The sequence below is a fragment of the Lonchura striata genome, chromosome 13, assembly GCF_046129695.1.
Source record: "Lonchura striata isolate bLonStr1 chromosome 13, bLonStr1.mat, whole genome shotgun sequence".
NCBI lineage: Eukaryota > Metazoa > Chordata > Aves > Passeriformes > Estrildidae > Lonchura > Lonchura striata.
In genome coordinates, this window is record NC_134615.1 from 19,418,686 (window position 1) to 19,439,890 (window position 21,205).

The 21,205-nt window shown below is 44.2% G+C and overlaps 1 protein-coding gene across 1 annotated transcript; it reads left to right on the forward strand.

Annotated features, from left to right (window-relative positions):
- Nucleotides 1-859: 859 nt before the first annotated feature.
- HSD17B2 (hydroxysteroid 17-beta dehydrogenase 2) lies at nt 860-12,920 on the forward strand. The gene is made up of 5 exons (XM_021541045.2): nt 860-1,112; nt 6,099-6,311; nt 6,638-6,823; nt 9,310-9,447; nt 10,853-12,920. The coding sequence occupies exons 1-5, from the start codon at nt 860-862 to the stop codon at nt 11,200-11,202; spliced, it is 1,140 nt and encodes a 379-aa protein (XP_021396720.2). The 3' UTR covers nt 11,203-12,920.
- The last annotated feature ends 8,285 nt before the right edge of the window (nt 12,921-21,205 follow it).

Consider the following 21,205-nt stretch of genomic DNA (forward strand, 5'->3'; position numbering starts at 1 on the left):
ACTTCCAGAACACAGCACAGTAGGTATTAAATCTCTTTAACATAATTGATTGATTACTTTTTCCCCACACACAACTTGCTGTGTCTATCAAGCCGGTGACTCCTGCCAATCCCAAGGTGAATGTCATCACTGGAGGTTAGCTGAAGACTCGATCTCGGGTGTGCTACTTTTGTTCACCTAACAAAGTGCCCCCATGGCAAACCAGCAATCATCTGTTCCCAGCCTCCCAGCACCCTCTGAATGTCAATTTACTGTAGGTGTTTGCTAAGTGTGGAGTAGGTAAATAGGCAAAGGTGGGCACTAAAGCAGAGAAGGTAATTTGGGGCTTTTTATTGAAAGAGGAGGGTTATCTATATGTGATAAAGCCCAAGACAGTTTGTGTTCTAGAGATTAAATAACCCTGGCCTGACTAATTTTTGTCATTGCCCATCAAAAACTAGTTCCACTGAAACTACACCTTAAGTTTTTTAAGCAGGAAAGCCTAACTATTCCTCATAAAAGAAACTGCTCCTTTTCTCACTGTCTAGGAAAGTGTACTTTAAAGATGTGAAAAAAAAAAATAAATAAAGAGCAGTTAATATTTTCCTGGAGCCAGTGCCTGCTACATCATGTCCATTCCTGGTGCTGTCAATCATTATCCAGCCAGCACATTGTTCAGAAGGTGGAGCTGTCAGGCAGAAAGAATGAAAGGTAAAGAAAGGAAGGCTCCTGCTCCTTGCTGATGCCAAGGGTAAGTGAGATTATGTCAAACCTTTAAACAGAGTCCCCTTTCTCTGCCCCACCCCCTGCTCCTATATAACACCCTGCATTCAGCAATGCCTGCTCCCACCCGGCCGGCGTGGGGCGAGCGCCGCTGGCGATGCTGCCCCCGGGCTGGCTCCGCTCGGGTGTCACCGGCCTTTTCGGGGTGCCCCCGGCCCCGAGGAGCCCGCTGGGCAGGGCGAAGGCGCTGCTCTGCAGCCTCCTGCCCGCCGTGCTGTGCGTGGCCGCGCTGGGGGCCGGCGAGGGGCTGGGGGTGCTGGCGGCCGTGTGGCTGCTGCGCTCCGTGTGCCCGGGGCACGGCGGGCACCGCGACCTGCTGCCCGTGCGGGACCGAGCCGTGCTCGTCACAGGTGAGCTGTGCCCAAGCGCAGACTACCAAAGCCTGCTCTTCGTGGCACGAGTGGGCTGGAAAACTTCTTGTCCTCGGGTTAGTGCATGCTTGCGAGAGTTCTTTTTATCCTTTTCTTTTTTTGCTGCTTGTTTTGTTTGCTTTGCCAGAGATTTACCCCCCCCACCCAGGTAAATAAGTGCTCTAAAATTAAGTAGAAAAGCATCTTAATAGATGCTATTATTTTTTAGTGTCTCATTTAATCTTTACAAGTAGCTTTTTAGACATACTTGTGAAATTAACTGGTGCAAGAAGCATAATACTTATGATGGTCTAATTTTTTAGAAGAGGCAGTAATTCCCGGGAGCCCTCAGAACACTACATTCATACATTACTTTTGTTTGCTTGAATTAGTTGTGCTGGTTATGGATGTGCAGTTGTCTTTTGGGGGTGTGTGTGTGTACATACACTGTGTCTATCATGCACATATTTCAAGACACTGGTTTGGTGCCATCTCTTTGAAACCGTCTGTGAAATCATTTAGGAGGGAGTAATTCACTAGCAGAGAAAGTTCAGAGCTAATTAATTCAGTCTCTATTACCACTCTGATCTACTCAAACCCCACTTTTATTTTGCAGGGATGGCATTTTTGTAGTTTTATGGCTTTTCTCCTGTTTCCTCTAAAACTTTAGGTGTTGTTTATTTAGATGTTGCTTATTTGTGTTAATCAAACCTTTAAACTGGAGTGCCTGCTGACTGCTTTTTGCACTCTTAATTTGCTGGGTTTTGTTTTATTTTCTGTGGTTTTCTTCCCCACTGGAATGCTGAATTAAGTTGCTTTGGTTTATATATAGCAATTTCTAGCAGAATTTCATTTTGTTTTATAGAGACACCTGGAAATAATTTAGATTTGCCTAGCAAGCTTTAATACAGGGATTAAATATAAAAGTTGAGAGAGGACAAGATCAGAAGCAAGAGCTCCCCTTGCAGTTTATCTGCAAGCTGGGTTTCTCCCTGCAGGTGTGTCAGGTGAAGATGGATATTGGTGTGGGGAATAGGGAGCAATCCTTCCCCACCCCTGCAGACTCAGGGGATGTGCTTGCACTTGGGCATCTCGTTGCTCCTTGTAAGACTGCAAATCTTCAGGATAAAGCACTCTCTGGGAGCTCATCTGCTCTGGAGTCTGAATTAGAGAAATATAAGGGAGTTAGGAGCATTTGGGTAAAGTCCAGTAAGGGAATGTTCTTTCCTTGTACCTGTGCTGCAACTGTCTTGAAGAAATGCAAGTTTGGACATCTCTGATAGCTGACTAATTTGAGGAGTCTCTTCTTTGACTTTATTGGAGTCCTATGTGATCCATCAAACCCTCCATCAACTGAAACAGAAGTTTTGCTCAACCTGTTTTGATTAAATTGCTCTGATTGTGGTATTTTTCCCCATACCAACTACAGGATGTATGGCCCTGTTCATTTGCAGGTGCAAGGTGCCTTTAAAGTAGATTTTGGTGTCATTTTCTCCAGTTTAGACAAGACCTCATGCAGGCACTGTTGGAAAGCAGTGATTTTAATTATCTTTTCATTTCCCCTCTGCCTTTCAGCCCTGCAGGGCTGAGGAATGTGGCTGTGTCTGAGCACCTGCCAGGTATTTCTTGAGAGCCTTTGGCCAGAGTTTGGAGCAAGCTCTGCTGCTCTCCTGGATTCTGTCATGGGTTGTTCTGGTCCCCTTTGGATGTTCCTTGTACCAGTGCTGCTCTGCATTATTTATTTAAGCCAGCAGTTCACTGGAGTACCAGCAAAAGGGAAGAACTGTGCCCAGTGGTCAAAATGCTTTTTCACATGGATAACTGGGTATTTGAGCAGGCTCAAAGCCATTGCAGAAACTGCTGTGGATCCTCTGGGTGGGAGCAAGAGCTCCAATATTCTTAAAAAGAAGTTCCTGGCATGCAAACACTTTAGTGGTAAATGCAATAGCCACCTTCCTTAAAAATTAAATTACAACCTGAGGTAACAGGAGTTGTGAAATTCTGTCTCTGGTTAGTCTGTGTGCATTGGGATGAATTTCTCCAGTTAATTTGGTCTTTCCATTCTTTGGGAGTGATTTGGTGCATGTTTGGCATGAGTTAATTGTAAATTCTCAGTAATGGATCAGTCACAGTCAGTAGTGACTGCTTTCTGTAAAATAAGTCTTCTCATAACCCACAAAATATTTTTGGGGTAGAAGCAAGAGTGGGATTGGAAAGCAATTATCTTCTTTTTTTTTTTTTTTTTTTTTTTTTTTCCCCCTGTGGAGACTCTTTGAATTCTAGGAGTTGGAAGAGTCTGGACTTCAATAACAAATCTGAAACTCAAATAATATTTGTTTTGGAATAAAAAAAGCCAGGGACAAACCCAGCATCAGGCAATGATCAAAACAACTTTTATTGCTTTCTTGGAATTGCTGTGCCCATCCCAAGTTGAAGTTGCATTCTATTCTGCCTATTTTCAAGTTAAAGCTGCATTGTAAAACTTGGGTAATATATAGCTGTAGGTGTGGACTTTCTGGAAATGATGAAAGAAGAAGGATTTGATCTAAAAGTAGGATTTTTCACTGAAAGAGAAAGAAGGGAAATCACCCCATCCCCAAACTTAGAAATCTGTAGTGTCCGGGATATTTGCAGGCCTCTTCATGGCTCTTTAGGAATTCAGAGAATGTAGGTTTATTCAGTCAGGTTGGGACTGGAGAAGGTTAATGTGATATTTGTAGTGTTCTGGTGCATCTTCAGCAAATTGCAGACTTCAAAAATGCCAAAAAGCTGATTTTTTTTTTCTTCCTAGGAATTAAGTAGAGCATGAGCAATTATTTTCTACTTTTTTCAAGATGCACTGTTTGATCCAGACATTTAGTACGTGTTTTCTTCAAGCCACCTGGAATTAATATTTTTCACCAGTCAGGACTAAAGCCTCAGTTAAAAGACAGAATCCAGAAAAGAGGATCTAACATGCTTATGAGGGGTCTCTTTAGCAATCTAATTCTATTGACAACATACTTTGAATGTAGGAGCAGACTTGTGAATAACTCTGATGCCTTTCTTGGTGTGCCAAAGTCACACCAAGAAACCCTTGGAATTTTATAGTAGGGTTAATAGGAAGTATTGCAGCTCTTCCACAAACAAGAAAATAGTAAAATATCTGGCAAGAGTTCCAGTCCTTTGTCTCACATTCAGATTTCCAGGGTTTGGGAACTGAACATTGATGTAGTAAATTGTCACTGCAGGAGATGCTGGATCCCAGTGCACAGCAGCACCCAGGACCTTTCTCTGCTGTAGTCACAGTGGAGGATCTGGTGCAGTATTGTGAAACAGGCTGATGCTTTACAGTGTAAAAACATGTATTAATTTATTACACTCCTAATTTGTCCTTTGCAAAGCTCCTGAAGCACAGCCCCTATGAACTCCTTCCCTGTCACTCCTGTGTCACTGCTCTGGGAGGCTTGGTGGGGACATGGGTGATGTGTTTCTTTATTATGGAGTAAGTTTCACTGCAGGTGGGAAGAATGGAAACCAGAATTTTAAAAATTGAGAGAAAACACTTAATTTTAACTTAAAATATTTGGAGGTGTTGGTTGATGAGAAGCTGAATGTGACCCAGGACCATGTGCTGGCAGCCCAGACATCCAAATGTGTCCTGATCTCCTTCCAAAAACACGTGGGCTGCAGGGGAGGGGGGGTTCTGCTGTGGGCCTGCTGAAGTGAGTCCAGAGAAGGCTACAAAAATGATCAGAGGACTTGCAACACCTCTCCTGTGAATAGATGAAGAGAGCTGGGATGGCTTTGGGGAGACCTTGGCGGCCCTTCCAGGGGCTCCAAGAGAGCTGGTGACAAGGGCATGAAGTGACAGGACAAGGGGGAACGGCTTCAAACTGAAAGACAGCAGGTCTGGATCAGGTATTAGGAAGAAATTCTTCCCTGTGAGGGTGGTGAGGCCCTGGCACAGGTTGCCCAGGCTGCCCCTGGATCCCTGGAATTGTCCAAGGCCAGGTTGGACAGGGCTTGGGGCCACCTGGGATAGTGGAAGGTGTCCCTGCCCATGTCAGGGGGTTGGAATGAGATGATCTTCCAGATCCTTTCCAACCCAAACCATTCTGTCTTTTAGTCTGCAGCAGCAGCAAAATACTCTGTCACAGGAAGAGACTTGTGAATCAAATTATTTTCACTATTGCCTGATGGGAAGAACTACACAATTGTGATCCCAAAGAGCATTGTTTGTTTGCTCTAATAGTGCTACCTGCAGGTCATTCCTTTATCTAGACAAAGGTTGGGAATAAGTGTGGAAGAGGATGGAGAGGATAAGAAAAATTCTGATGTAAATTTGCATGAATTCAGTAGCTGACTTAGCACAAAAATGTCATTTGGAAAAATTCTTAGGTTCTGAAATCATTGGAATGCTTTGCAGGTAAAGCAACAGTTGCATCGTTTTGGCTTGGTTACAGTCTGTAATAAAAAGTGCTTATCTGAGGGATCTTGTGTGGTAGATGTGTGAATGAAATAATCCTACTTTCTGGAAGGTAGAAATAGAACCCAAGAATTTGAATCTGAAAGCCCTGTAATGGCTTTGCCCATTGGAGACTTCAAATGAAAACATTAGTGTGGTGGGTTTTTTTTCCTGTTTGTTTTTTTTCTTTCATGCTTTTGTTATCAGGTTTCGGTCTGAATATTTGTATAAAACCAAAGTATGGTTTTATTTCTTCTCTATGTATAAAGTCAGAGCATCTGTCAGTGGCAGAGTGAGCTGATTCCACCAGCTCTGAGTCAGGAGAACATGACCTGTCAATCTCTGAGGAACATTTAAAGGTCCAGCTCCTCAAACTTCAGGTCTGAACCTTTCTTTCTACTGACATATGTATTTCAGGGACTTTGTCATCATATTTTTGTTTATATTGGCATGGCTTTCCAATGCGTGTATTTATTTTTTAATTTTTTTTAATGATGGTGTAGGACAGACCTACTTTCCATATTTTTTGATGCTTTCAGGAAGTGACACTGGGATTGGACATGCACTGGCTAAATACCTGGACAGCTTGGGTTTCGTTGTGTTTGCTGGGGTTTTGAACCAGGATGGCCCTGGAGCTGAGGAGCTGCGGCGCTCCTGTTCCCAGAGACTCTCTGTCCTGCAGCTGGACATCACCAACACCACTCAGGTCCAGGAGGCCTACCTGACAGTCTCAGAGAAAGTGCAAAATGCAGGTACAGCTTTTTTTCTCCCCTCTTTACAATGGAAGTCCTGATGTAGCAGCTGAGCAGGTGAATCTCCTCACTGTTGGCTGCACCATGGCTTAGGTGTAGGATGTTTCCAGGGTGAAGTCTTGGGCAGTCAGGGCATTTCCATCCATGACTTCTGTTTTGTGGGATATGGGAAGATGGTAGTGACTGGCCAAGGAGTGGGGGGATGTGCATCTGAAGCTGCAGATCATCTCTGCTTTGGTCTTGAGTCATCATCCAGCTCACTGGTATAATCCTTATGGAGTTGTTCTCCTGCTGTGTTGCAGCCTTGTGCTTTCTCCTCTTCCCAGGACTCTGGGGTGTCGTGAACAACGCAGGAATCCTGGGCTTCCCTGCCGATGGGGAGCTGCTCCCCATGAGCACCTACAGGCACTGCATGGAGGTGAATTTCTTTGGGGCTGTGGAGGTGTCCAAGACCTTCTTGCCGTTGCTCCGGAAGTCACAGGGGAGGCTGGTGAACATGTCCAGCATGGCAGGTGAGCTGGGCCACAGCACCACATCAAGCCCTGGGGCAAGTGCCAAGGAAGGTGTCTGTCAGTATATCCAGGGAATAAGTGTTAGGATAATAAATCCAGTTTTTTCTTTAGTTTGGGACACTACTCCCAGAAAACAGCCTTTAAATAAGAGTTTAATGTGGCTAAAATATGCTGTGACAAAAATCCCAATAGGATTCAGATCTTGTGTTCTAGATGCTGTGAGAGATAACATTGTGAGCTTCCATAAAGATGACTGGTACAGCACAGGTATTTCTATAACATGTTCAGGCAGAAATCTCAGTTTGTGATATCTGTTGATAACTTGGGAGTTGTGTGTCTATATTTCTCTAAAAATATTTTGGATGTCTTACAAGTACTTAGGCCTAACTTATTAGCAAAGTGGTATTTTGCCATGAAAAACTTTTAAAAAAGGTTTTGGATTTTAACATATGCTTTTCATTTCTTTCCCCATAACTTTTGATATATATGCATGTCTTCATAACATGACCTTCAATTCTAGGAGGACAGCTGAGATGCTAAGATGTAGGAACTAATGTAATACAGTAATGCAGTATCTGGTAGCCAACAGCTGAGGAGCAAGAATGCTCCTTTGAAAATGAGACCTGCTAGAAGCAGGAGGTCATGCTGCTAGAAAGTATTTTGGAGTTAGAGCTCTTAGGGATTTGCTCATGTGTTCCCCACATTTTTCTTTGCCCTTCTGCATAGCCACAGTCCCCCTGAATGCTGCTGCTTTGGTGGGGTGACTCTGTGTAGGTGTTCCCCTTATGCTGAGGTGTGGCTGCAGTGTGGCTATCAGGCAATTCCTATCTGGCATTGTTTTCTCTTTAAAATCCCAACTAGGCTCTGTATCTGCATGTCTGTGTGCACGGTTTATTGATGATACTCTGAGAAACCAGGACTGAATTATCAGAAGAACCTCTCTGCTGCTCTGAGGTCAGAGCCCTGTTTCCTCTGTGCACCCAAGTGAAGCTCTCACTGTGGGTGCTGTGGGGCAGGTGTCTTAATTCCTTGTGAGAATCCTTGAACTGCCTTGAAGGAATAAATGCATTTATCCCTGTGCTGAGTAGTGTGCCCTTACAGGGGCTGATCATGACCCTGCTTAAATTCCAGCTGTCTGCAGAGATGTTGTTGCACACAGGCTGGTTTGGGTGAAGAGTTTCCTCTTAACTCAGGGTCTGGGGGTCCTTTGGTAAAACATTAATGGAGAAGTTAGTGAGGTCTCACTGTGCTGAATCTGTTCCTGTCTGTGTAGGGCTCATTTAACTGGGCTCAGGTTAGCCTGACCTCAGAGGGGAAAGTATGTGATTCAATTGGCTCAAACCAATTCAGCTTATTCAGATGCATACAGAAGAATAATTAACATATAATTGACCTGACTTCTTTAAGGGAATGGCTCTGTGTAAACAGCTCCTTGGTCATCCCAGTACAATACCCAGTAGCACCAGTGGCTTACCTGAAAAATCTCCCTGTATCTGAGGTATTTTCCTTTAAAGTACTCGGGCACATTGAGATGAAGGTGTAGCATGTGAAACAGAGGCAGGATGTGCCCATGCAGGCAGGAGAAGGAGGGATGTGTCTCAAGGCAAGGATTGTTCATTCTGTTCCCTCCTCCCTGCTCCCAGCACAGCCTGTGGTGGCTGTGATGATCTTAAACCTGTGTGCTGACAACACCAACCTTGTGGGGAAAGTGAGAGGGCTGAAGAAGATTCTCAAATCAAAGCATGTTTGTATTTTTCTAGCACTGAAGAAGTGACAATCTGACAGTTTTTGGGACAGAGGAAGACTCTGCATTTGGAAGATGCTGTTTTCTGGAAGCTTGCTTTTGTAAATGTACTGGATGTTCTCTTAGCTTTCCCATCTGAACAAATGTTTCTGGGATTGAAAAAGATGGGATATAACTATAGGCAGAGGATCTGCCTCTATGCTGGGTCTCAGGGAGTCCAGTCACTCATGGCATGTGATTCCACCTTTGGTTTGTCCCCAGAAGGTTTCCCCACTCTTGCATTATTTCTTCTGGCCTTTCTGGAAAGAACAGGAAAGACAGTTGGTTTTATAAAGCTAGAACTGAGATTGCTTACCCTGTTCTAACTGTGGTTTATTACAGGAGATTGAAGTGACAAGAACAGGAGTATAAAACTCCTACTTCACTATTTATATGAACTAAATAATTCTGTGTTTCTCAAACCAAGTCATAACTTCCATCAGTTTTTACCTTTAAATGCAGTCCAGTATACTTTTTATGCCCTACAAGGTGTTCCTGAGTGTAACTTCTGTAAGCAACTGTTCATTTACAACTTTCACTCTTTTTTAACCTCTAGCAAGAAGTGGTTTCCTCACTGACTTGTCTTTAACCTTAGGGAGAGAGGCATAATTTTGGTTGTGCTATAATCTGCCTTCTAAATCATGAAAATAAAGGCTGGGAAGAGCCACTGTTGAGGTTGATCAGGTTTCTATTGCTCCTGCAGGAGGCATTCCACTACCGAGGTACGCTGCGTACGGGGCATCCAAAGCAGCTCTGTCCATGTTTTCTGGAGTAATGAGGCAAGAGCTTTCCAAATGGGGCATTAAAGTCATGGCAATTCATCCATCAGGCTTCAGAACAGGTTGGTGCTTGACATTTTGGGTTGTTCTTTCTGCCTCTTCTCTTTCCCTGTAGTTCAGCAGCCACAAACAGAGCCCCGAGTGATTCTCAGGGGTCGGATGTATTTTCCCATTCTTTATGTGGGTTATGGAAATGAAGCTCAGTGTTTTTTGTGAGAGATGCTCCCTCCAGCTCTGCACACTGCCTGCCTCCCCTCTCCTGGGCAGAGCTTTGAGACTGGGCAGCATTCAGTTGGTGCCTGAACAAAGCCTTCCAGCTTTGTTGGAGCTGATGAACAGAGCTGCACTGTTTGAATGTTGTGGCTCACTTGTCCTGCTTGGGAGCTTCAGGTCCCCATCACTCCTCCCTTCCTCAATATCAGCACTCTCTTTATTGAGCTGCTGTGTCTTGCTTGGCAGGATCTGCAGCAATACCTGTCATCCTGCTTGCTTGCTGTCAGTATCCTCTGATCTTTCCTCTCCACTCCTTCCCCGTGTGCTCCTGCTGCTTTCTGTTCCAAATTCTCCTCCTCCTTCAACTGAGCACTTTTTGCAGAGCCTGTCCAGGTTCCAGACTCATCTCCTGCTGCACATGCCCTCACTGCACCCCATGCCTGCCCAGAGCATTTTTTATGTCAATGTAAATCAAATTGGCCTTTTTCATAAAATGCTGCTTCCCTGAATGCTTCTCTCCTGGGAAGGGTCCTGGGAGGCTCTGGGCTCTGACTTTGTATGGTCAGTGGAACCTGCCTGAGGCTTCACCTTCAGGGCCCTTCTTAGCTGTTCTCAGGTTTATAGGTAAAACTTAGTCCTGGGATTTGAGACTTAAATATTTTTTAAAAGATTTTTCTTTATTTGCAATGCATAAGTTTTGGTAGCTAGGCAATAATTCCATTGGAGAAGCCCCTGCTTTCATTCCTACATTATGAAGATAGGGTGAACAAATAGATTACAGTTTTAAATCTGTCTTAATAGAATACTAATCCTTCAGGAAATGAGTATTGAAATACTAATGTCTCCTGTGAAAGGGCAGCTTAGCACTTGGCCAACCCAAGTGAATCCTGTTCATCTTAGTTTGCCTGTCCTCAGTTGTTTATAATAAATACTGATTGGAAACCTCCACAAAATGAATTGGCACAGAATGAGAAAGTGGGGAGGAGGGGGAAAGAAAAAATGCTGATTTGGCTGTGAGAGAGCATTTTTAGGTAGAGCAGGGAGCCAAATGGGGCATGAACTTTGTGCTTTTTGTGTAGCACAAAACACTCATGCCTTTCCTCCTCTTCCAGCTAAAAGCACTGGCTGCTGACCAGCTGTGGTGTTTGTTCTTCACTGCCCCAGTTTAGATCAACTCTGACTATTAATTACAGATTTATTCCTTTCAAATCCAGCCCCAAAGCCACTTGCTCTCCTGTGATGTTGCTCCTGCAGGTATCGAAGGCACAGCAGAGCATTGGGACAAGCAGGAGAAGGAGCTGATGGAGAACGTCCCTGCAGACACCAGGCAGGCCTATGGAGAGGAATATTTCCTGGGGCTGAGGAATTACCTCCTCCAGCTGCCCTCCCACTGTGCCCCCGACCTGTCCCCCGTGCTGGGCTCTGTCCTGCATGCTCTGCTGGCCAGGAGACCCCAGGGCCTCTACACCCCTGGCAAGGGAGCCTACGTCCTGCTCTGCATCTTCTGCTGCTTCCCCCTCTGGTTCTACGACTTCTTCATTAGCAAGGTGCTGAGGGCTGGCTCTGAGCTGAGAGCATCAGGAGATGAGAGCAGGAGCCTCTGAGGTGTCCACTGGTGTTTATCTCACTGGATGAGGTAGCTGGGAAGAGTTCTGTACAGACACTGCTGCTTTTTGTGCTGTCTTTGTTAAGTTGCATTAACATGAAATCTTTGTGCTAAGAGTTGTGTTTGGGAAAAGGAGTGGATAAACATAAATAGAAAGCTATTCCCAGATGGGGCATTTTTTGAGGAATTTCAGTGTTCTCCTGTTGTTTTTGTATCCCGCTTTCTGTTTAAGGTACCTAATGAAATTATATAGTTCCTGTCTGCTTCTAAAGGCATCACCAACACACAAAAGATGCAGAACGTATTTTGTTAAAGCAAAACAAAAACTCCTAGAGAGTCAGCAACCTTAAATCTTGCAAAAAGAGTAAATATTTTCCTATTGTTGAAGAGAGTTAAAACTGTGTAATGCAGGTCTTTCTCTCTACAGCTTCAGCCTAATATGTTTGGGGTTTGGTGTTTTTGTTCAGTTGTTGAACCTGAGAAATGATTGTCCTTTCCCCCCCCAAGTTTTGTAATGTATGCATTCAGTTTCAATGTATAGTTTTAATGTTTGTAATGTGTTCTCTTTGGTAGAATAAGCAACATAAATTGGCTGGGGGTAGGGGAATGAATGAAAACAGATCAAGATCTTTATGAAGAGATAATTTCCTTCCTACAGTACTAAAAATAGTCATAGTGGGTGTATCAGATGCTAATTTAGGTCTGTCTGGGTCATTCTGTGCATTGTCTGTATATGCCGGTGCTTATCTAATTTAATTGTTAGTAAATATAACTAATATAACTTCTGCTTTTTTTACAATTCCTTACTCAAATCTGGGTTTACAGAGAATTCATATTTTTGTTCACTTCTGATACCTTCTTGTGTCTCCTGCTTTGGGGGGGAGTTTGTGCTCACTCGTCCAAGATCAGTCAATCTTCATGTGACATTGCTGGAGTCCAGTGCCCAACTTCTGATAGAGTGAGGTCACCCCCCCTTCCCTAATTTCATTCCAGGAGCACCAGGTGCCCTCCCTCCACTCGCCAATGGCAAGTGGTTGGGCAGCTCACCTGTATTTTTCCTGCCTTATTCCCTTTTTGCATTGTCTGTCACATCCTTGGGCTTTGAAAGGCTGTGATACTTTGAAAGAAATCCTCATCCCCTCAAGTCCCATGGTTTGCCCATGTGTCCTGTCTTTGACAAGATGCATTTCTTTTCCAGTGATGAAAAACTGAAAGTGCTCACATTCTGAGCTCTAAATGTAGCCACACTTTTTTCCTTTCCTTCATGAGCAACTTCTAACTTTTCTGTCATAACCCTACTTGTGTGATGTGCTGTTGCACCCAAGTGGACAAAATCCCTAAATTTGCAACTATGGTATTTGTTCCTCACTGCCCTGTGTCTGTCACATCAATGCCAGGCTCCTGTAGATGCTCAGAGGATGCTCAGAGGGCTGGGGCCATCCTTTCAATCTGTGTTCCAGTGGGGGAACCCTCCTGCCCTGAACATTTTGTCACAAAAGCTGCTTTTGCCACTGAGGTTTATCACCTGCTGGGTTTGTATCAGTGCCCTGGTTGCAGAGTTCTGCTTTTCTTGGAGGAAGTGCACTAAGTGTTTTGAACTCGGGAAATCTGAGACTGTTTTTCTCTCTCCCAATTTCTTCCTTTATCTATTTCCTTCATTTTTTTTTAATATGTCAGCAAAAATGTGTAATAAAACAATACAATATTTAGTAACCAGATGGTTGTGACTCTTTGTCTTGTCTCACCCTTTTTGGGGCTCAGTGCTACATCCCCTGCCCTGTTCCCACTGAGGGGGAAGGGGTGGGGAGCTTTTCCAGGGAAAAGGGACAAATGGCAGCTGGTGCCCTGGTTTGGGCAGGATGTGGTCCCAGTTGGCTCAAAGGGAGCTGGGAGGAAAGGTGAGTGTGGAGCTGGGCTGTGCTGGGTGGCAGCCTGGCAGTTTTGGCTGCCCCAGGCTGGGGAGCTTGCTGCAGGGAGCCTATCTCCATCTCCATCGTGGCTGTTTTGTCCCTTCACACCCAATTTGGGTGTAAATTTTTCCCTTAGGCACACTATACAACCGAAATTTGTCTTAGCAGTCAGTCAGCTGCTTTGCCTAGCAATCTCCATAACAATCTTTAATTGTTGCTTTGTTATTTGGCTGTGGTTATAAAATATAATTTTTCTTTCTCCCATTGACTTTCCTAATAGGAATATTATCTTGTACATTGCAGACATATTAAATTAGGCATTTACTTGGAAGATTTGACTTCATTTTTTTAAAAAAACATTTATTTCCTGGGAAATTTCTATTCTAAATAGTCATTTTATGTTTCTTCACCTAAGTACAAAGATATTTTAGCAGGTCTCTAATAATTGCGATATCAAAGATTGCTATTGTTTTGTTCCTACAGGGATCTTACTTTGTGTTTTAAAGATAATTCTGTTGTAACACATTATTGAATTATGTGTCATTTAATGGGCTGTAGTATTAGAACTAAATTTCTTTTGCTAATGGCTTGCATTGCAAATAATCCCAACTGTGAGAGTGGCAAAACTGCAGAATAAATTGTAGGTGTTTGTGGCCAGGATGTTATTGAGGATAAATGTCTGGGTGTTATGGTCCTATGCCATAAAGGCTGATCTGATAGAAAGATATTTGGGGAGTGGGAAGAGAGGATGCTGAGTTCTAGCAGTGGAAACTATTCTATTAAAAACCCAAAATTAATTCTTATGATTTGGGCCTATTTTCAAAGATAAGATCTTTTTTAGAAAAATGCCCATGGTGTGAGGAAAACCATCTGAGAAACTGAGGAAATTGGCTGTGGTCCTAAAAAAGGATGATGAATAATAGACTGAAACATCATGTAATGCCCCACAGTACTCAAGTGGGTATATATTGCAAACACGTACAGAGTAAAAAGGGGTTATAAACTATGGAAATCATTATTAAAGAGAATGTTTTATATACATCCCTGTGATCCAGCCTCTGGAATGAAGTTTGTGACCAAGAAGTAAATGCTGTTGGATGTTTTTCACAAAGGAATCCCCTGGCTGGTGTCCTGGGGGGGTCCCACTCTCCTGCTCTGCATTCATTGCTTCCTTCCTGTGAGGAGCTGATTTGAAGATCTGCAGCTCTGGGGACACAGAAGGTGAGTTAAAAAGCAATTTGCTTTTATATCTTCTTTTATTCTGGCTCCATTTCCCCTCTTTGTGGGGCCCCTGCTGACAACCCTGCCTGATGTATGCCTGCATCATTGCAGGATGGGGAAGATGGGTAAAATATTGTGCATTTCTGTGGTTGTGTCACTGACTTGTCCTGGCAGGGAAGTTGTGGTGGCCACTTGCCAAAGGACCAACATTAACATGGTGCTCATGTGTGGGGCTGCCACACATGGGCTGGAGGTAAGGAAAAGGGCTGAGAAGGTTTAAAGTGTGCTCAAATGAGAGCTCTGACAGGGGTTTGGGTTGGATAGAAGAGGTGGTGTAGGAGAATGGGGAGCTCCAGGTCACTGAGTGTTATGGACTCATGCAAGGACAAGGATAAATCCTAAAACTGCTTTCAAGTTCTGTAGGAACTTGGTCAGACCCATTTTTCACTAGGAGGGACCAAAAACAGCAATGGGGAGAAAGGTAATAGTCACTTTGTCTAATTAATTGAGCATGAACAGAAATGAATGATTTCTAAACTAAAGTATTTCAGATTTTGACAGTTTGAGTCCCTGCTGTCTTCAGAAAAGAGGGAATAATTTCCATGTTCCTCTGACATGTGTGAGTTTTTTTTGTTTATAGTTGCATATGTAAAGTTTTTAGAATTTTTGTATGTGCATTTGTTTCAAGAGGATACTTCCAAGGAACATTGAGGTCTCAGTGATGTCAAAACACTCTGGTTTTGCTGTAAATTTACTCACCTGGCCACAGCACTGCAGAGGTACCACCAAAATGGGTCACGTTTCATTTGCTTAAAGCCAAGAGTCCACATGTAGCACCTATCTGGGCACCAATCATATTTACAGCATGTTTGGGACAAATTTGTTAATTTGGATATTTTTCCTAAAGAGACTGATTATGGGATCTTTTCTGGGTCACAGTGTTGTCTGTTTAATCCTGTTTATGTTTGTGTTTTGAAAGTCAACTGGATTCCTAAAATGATGCAACCCCTGAGGGCATTGTGCATCAGAGAGTCATCATATTTCTAGGAACACTCAGAGAAATTAATTTTAAATCCAATTCATGCAGGCTTCAAAGGAAAAGGGTTCAAACAAAAAAAAATCTTGGCACTTATGAGGAAATTGGGTGGGGAATTTTATTTTTTATTCCCAAAAGTCTGAGGATACATAAATGGAAAGTATTGCCACTGCAGGGAAACACCCTGCACAAATGCACAAATGCATCCTGGGGTGCAATTTCCTGACAGAATCTGTCAGCTGGCCCAGGGCTCCCTGGAATGCAGACACCTTGGTGGCAGGATTTCAATAGCCAATGCTTTTGCCAGTCAAGCTGAACAGCAGAGCTGCTGCTGTTCAATTAGAGATGAATTCTGCTGACCTTGAGGCAGTGGGCTTTTACCATAGCAAGAGAGGTAATTGCTTTTATTTTTAAAGCATGACCAAACCATAAATCAAGAATCACTGACATCTCATGAAAGGAGGTGAGTTTTAAATCCCTTTAATAGGATAAATGGGTTTTAAGCATGTTGTATAGGTCATTGTAACCTAAGCTAATGAATCTGACTTTAACAACCTGTATGAAAGTAATTACAGATATATAAACAGTCTCCACAGCTTTCAGGTTTGGAATATGTAGGTTAAATGATCCAAGTTTATATCCCTGTTCATATTGTTGCCTGTAGTTCTGGAAAGAGCACTGAACAAGCTGGGAACTAATCCTGGGAGCTAAGAACCTGGATCTCAGCCTCTGTCATGAGTGAGGAAAGGGGGGACAGCTCAGTGGTCCAAGGATGGCTCTCAAATCTTGGTGGAGCCAGCGTGGCTTTCATTCCAGTCTGCTAAATCAGGAGGGGTCTGGAGGTGCAGAGTGAGTTGCTCTTTCCACTGAACCTTTCAGAAATAACCTGTTAATAGACTGTTTTTCTTTTATGAGTTGGACATTCTGGCCATGTTTCCCTGATTTGGGACTTTTCCCTTGTGGTATCAAAGGACACATTTCAGAATAAGAGCCAGAATATGGAGCAAAGATCAAGGGGTGTGAAGATGAAAGATATAAAGGAAACAAAATTATAGTGACTGGTACAAAGGGAGGGAAGGAAGGCAGCAAGAAGGATGATTCTCAGGAAATGGGTTTGGGCAGATTCAGCTCCAGTGACATGTCACACTCTGGGTCAGGCTGACCTACCCTCTGTCTTCCACTGCCTCCTTCAACACCTGACTTTTTAAAGTGTCATTTAAGAGGCTGTGACCTGTAAAAAATTTACTTACTTTGATGTCTTACATTTCTTGGTCTTGTAGCGTCCCAGCCCATGAAGAAAGAGGACATGGGGTGTTGTGGAGAGGACAGGGGTGGATGCTGCTGCTTTGGCTGGTAATGGGAGACACGAGTCTTATATTTCCACAGCCCTGTGAAAGGGGAGATGGTGGTGAAGCATTACCCTCCCACACCCAGCCCACACAAGCCTGGCAGTGCTGACTTCCTTGCTCTCTTTCTTTGGGGGAAAGAATATCACGGTGTACTTGGTTTCATAATAGAAAAAAGAGAAATCTTTGGCCTTTAGCCATAGTAATTTCCACATCAGCAATCTGTGAGAGAAGGCACTGCTGTCTGTCTGTCTGTCTGAGCTTCCTGTGGGCTTGCACTGCTAGCAGCCAGTGCTGACACCGACCCACTGGTGTGTGGGGAAACCTTTGGTGTGTTCATGACACAGCCAACAAAGCCCTCGGGATGAAGATGATGTGTCAGAGGATGGTCCAAGGGTGATTTATTCCCTGCTGTGTGGGGAAGTCCCATCTTGGTTCGACAAAAGGTTAGGAATTAATGTTATGGCTTCTACGTATCTCAGAAAGCATCTTTTTGCCTTTAGTTTCTCAGAAAAACTCAATTCATAGAATCACAGGATGGTTTGGGTCAGAAAGGACCTTTAAAGCTCATTTCATTCCGCCCCTGCCATGAGCAGGGACAGCTTTCACTAAACCAGGTTACTCAGAGCCCCATCCAGGAATGGGCATCCACAACTTCTCTGGACAACAAAAGAGCAAAATCCTAAAGGACTAATTTAATTAAAAGGATGAATTGGGGAAAGCAGAGCAAACAGTCTTAATTAACAGTGTTCTAATGTATAGACAGCAATGTAATCATGTTGTGTGTTTGGCACAGATGAATTAAGGGAGTGATAGGCATTAAAAAGTAGCATTTTTGGAAATGTTTTATCATGTAGAAATGTGTTAGTAGTTCATGTTGGGAGCTGGCTGTTTCATAGTGTGATTTGAATTGCATGCTCGTGCAATTCAATAATGTGGTTTATACCCCTTTTTCCCAGATGTTGCCACTATGCAAATGTGTTGCCTTAGAGCAGGAAGCACTCAAAGGTTAAGAAACCCCAACCAACCAAAACCCCACAGAAACATCCCCAAAACAGGATCCACTCACCAGCAGTGACCCAAACCCATGACTTTGGGCCGTGCATTTGCTCCCTCTGTATTTTGCAATGTCCTTAAGGGTAGAAAAAGGCTAACTGCAATTATAAAAAAGGACTGATGTTAAAACCAAGAAGAAAAATGATTGTGCTCAGCCTCCAGGTTTAACATATGGTGTGGAGAAGCAAATGGGACGTGGTGAGAGACCCACGAGCACTGTAATGATGGTGGTGTCCAAGGGGAGCTGCAAACAGCCCAGCTCCACTGGAGTCAGCTGAATTTGGGCACCAGGGAGGAAAGGGTGCCTCAGCTTGAATCAGGGCAACGTGATGGATGTGCCATGTACCAGCCAGAGCTTAAAGCTGAAATCTAGCAAGGTGGTTTTGTGCAAAGGAGATACAGGAACTCCTGTGTGGGAGAGGTTGTGTCCTTGCTGGTGCTGAGGTGCACAGGCTGGGGCTGAGTGAAGTGGATTTTTTGTTTTTGTTTGTGTTGTTAGTTGGCTTAAAGCCTCTTGAAAACATTTTTAAATATCACAGACTTACTGTGTGAGGGAGGAAGGAATTATGGGCTTTCACTCTAATGCTGTCTGAGACTTTTAACTGTAGGATGTGATGCTTGCACACCACTGTCTGTCTTTTAGGGGATGAATGAGTGAAGATCCTTGTGGCTGGAAGGAAAAGCTTAAGGTTTCCTGACTCTGTGAGCTGAGAGGCAGCTCTTGAAACCTTTTGCATTCCTTACTCCAAAAAAATATCCAGTGCCCACAGAAAATAGTTCCAAACATTTTGAGGGAATTGGCTTAGAAAAACACAATTCCTCTGAAAAGGTTAATCTTCCCCATGAAGTTTGCACAACCTCCTGGTCCCCACTGAGTGCAGGCCCTGCTTTTGGTTTTCTTCTGTCCATAGTGCTTGCTCAGCCTCGGGGATGCTCTGTTCTGGCAGTTCTGTACCAGGGTGAGGGGGGAAACAGGGCTGATGAAAAAGGGTTTGCCCGTCTGTTAAGGTCTGATGGTCTCATGTTACTGGGACATTCCCATTCTCTGGACAGAGACATCATTCTGTCTCTCAGGAGAAGCACAGAGAGAAGAAGAGGAAACAATCTTTATCTTTGCTCCTTTGTTTTGCCCATGTGGGATGTGGTGTGGGGATTGTTCACCTGCAGTGATGGCTGGGTTGGGTTCTGGTGAATTTGTTTGGGGTCAGTGACCAGTGGGATCCAGCTGTGGCTCGGGCTCTCAGCAGAGTCACAGTTTGAGTTAGATAGGTAAGTAGGAAATAAGTATATAGAATAGGATAGTATCTCTTTAAATAGTATATTAATGTAATATAGTATAGTTTTAATAAATCAATCCTTCAGCCTTCTGATCTGGAGCCAAACATCATCATTTCTTCCCTGAGCTGGGGTTCACCACATTTTCACTGTATGTTACTGTGATTACTTTTGCCACCATGGAAACTGGCTCCCCAAAGCTGCTTCTTGGTCTTGATTTGGGCTGGTCTTGAAGAATCCTTGCTCCTGTGCTGTTCAGCCTGCAGCTGTACATCTTGGAGCAGTGTTACTATGGAGAACATGGAGGAGCAGCCGCTGTGAGGCTGATCCTGGCTCCATCCCAGCCTGAGGCAGCACTGAGGGACCTGGCAGGATCCTACCTGGATGTGGGAAAAACCTTCACAGCCCTTTCTCTTTCCAGAGTGACACCAGTGCTGTTTGCACAAGCAGGACAGCATTTGCTCACCAGAGCTGTGTCAGACTCTCTCCATCTGAGTGCATTTATTGCTGGGAGTGGAGTCACTGGGAATGGAGACAAGTGCTGGCTTTCCCTTGGGGAATGGGCATTATTTTACATCCATTGGCTTGTTCCTGGCACACACACAGCCTGGCAGGAATGCTGCCACAGCACCAGTAATGCCTGCAGGATGGCCAGGGCAGCATCCCACGCTGCTATTGAGGAGGCCCTGGGCACAGAGCAAATGCTTCCACAGAGAACTGGGAGCTCTTCAGGCTTGGTTTCCTTCACTTTTGAAGCCTCGTTGTAGCTTGGGTTGTTCCTGGTTCTTAATGGATGGGTTCTACATTTAAGAAATTCCTGGTGCAGTAATTAGGTTTTCAATACCAAAGCATTTAAGTGTCTTAATTTTTAGGCTAATGAGCTGGGATTCCCCACGGGTTGTCTCACAAGCTGTTTCAGCATCACAGAATTTCTCTGTGCCAAATATCACTGTTATCTTCTGTGAAGAAGGAGTTTCTGTGTCCCCTCCATGCCATTAAGCTGGCTGCTCTCTGCCCGTGTCAAGGGTGACTTTGGCAATCCAATTAATTCCAGGCAGCAGAGCTGCTCACTGGTCTTCCCCATGAGCAGCTTTCTACTCACTTCCAACCTCAGCTAGCTGAAGCTCCTCTTTCCCCTTGGTCTGAGTTATTCAGCAGCTTCAGTGTGACTTGGGACCAGCTATAGAAGTAGGTGTTGCTGGGGCACAGCCCATCTCTTGTGTGCCATATTTAGAGGAATGTTGCTGGCACCTCTGTCAGTGCTCACAGGGACCTGGAGGTAGAAATCGTTGGTAAAATCCCCCTCTCCCTAAAATCCAGACAGCAGAACATGCTGCTGCCTGCTCAGCTGCAACCACTCTGAAAACTGCTCAGGCAGCAGTCAGAGGCTGTGCATCTCTGCCAGCATATTAACAAGACAATTGACTATGCTTTGCTAAATATTTACAGCATATTTACACCTGAATTTGGGCAACAAATCCTCTCACCCACAGAGATGCTCTGGGCTGTGAGGAATGATGCAACATAACTGAAAAAAAAATAATCCCAAGAATTCCTACAAGTTGTGCCAGTTTTACCCAACAAACAGACCTCCTCTGCTGTTGAGCTGTGGTCTCAACACCAACAACTGTTGTAAGATTTAACCCGGAGACAAGCAGGTGATTTAGCTGTTTTTCTGTGGGTGATGAAGATGAAAATCAGGTTGGGGTGGAATGGAGGTACCAGAGAATTTGGAGGTACTGGAGAATTTGAAGGAAAGCAGGGATTTCCAGGGCTGAGCAGCATCTGCTGAGACGGGTGTTTTGAGGATGTCATTTTGATGTGCACTGCCAGGAGGGACAGCTGGAACAGCGCCTGTGTCTGAGTGACAGAGGTGAAAATGATGAGGAGCAAGGCAACGGTGTGCTGTGAGGTGCCATCAGGAGCAGGTAATGAGGCATCCTGAGTGCCAGGAAATCTGGAGCTGGCTGCAGGACGTGTCCCATCAAACCCAATGCTGCTTTCCCAAGTGTCAGCTCTGCTGAGCACAACCCATGGAGGCAGGGGGGTACCAAAGGCTTCTCCTGGCAATACTGCACCCAGCCCAGACTGGATCTTACTGCTGCAGTAGCCTCACAGCTCTAGAAAACAGAAGAAGGACTCTGGCAGCTTTGAGAT

What these genes read in the sequence shown, in the direction of transcription:
- HSD17B2 (XM_021541045.2), top strand. Translation starts at nt 860, where the DNA reads ATGCTGCCCCCGGGCTGGCTCCGCTCGGGTGTCACCGGCCTTTTCGGG. An exon ending in CCGAGCCGTGCTCGTCACAG is followed by an intron (nt 1,113 to 6,098) that starts GTGAGCTGTGCC and finishes TGATGCTTTCAG; the next exon opens with GAAGTGACACTGGGATTGGA. An exon ending in AGAGAAAGTGCAAAATGCAG is followed by an intron (nt 6,312 to 6,637) that starts GTACAGCTTTTT and finishes TCCTCTTCCCAG; the next exon opens with GACTCTGGGGTGTCGTGAAC.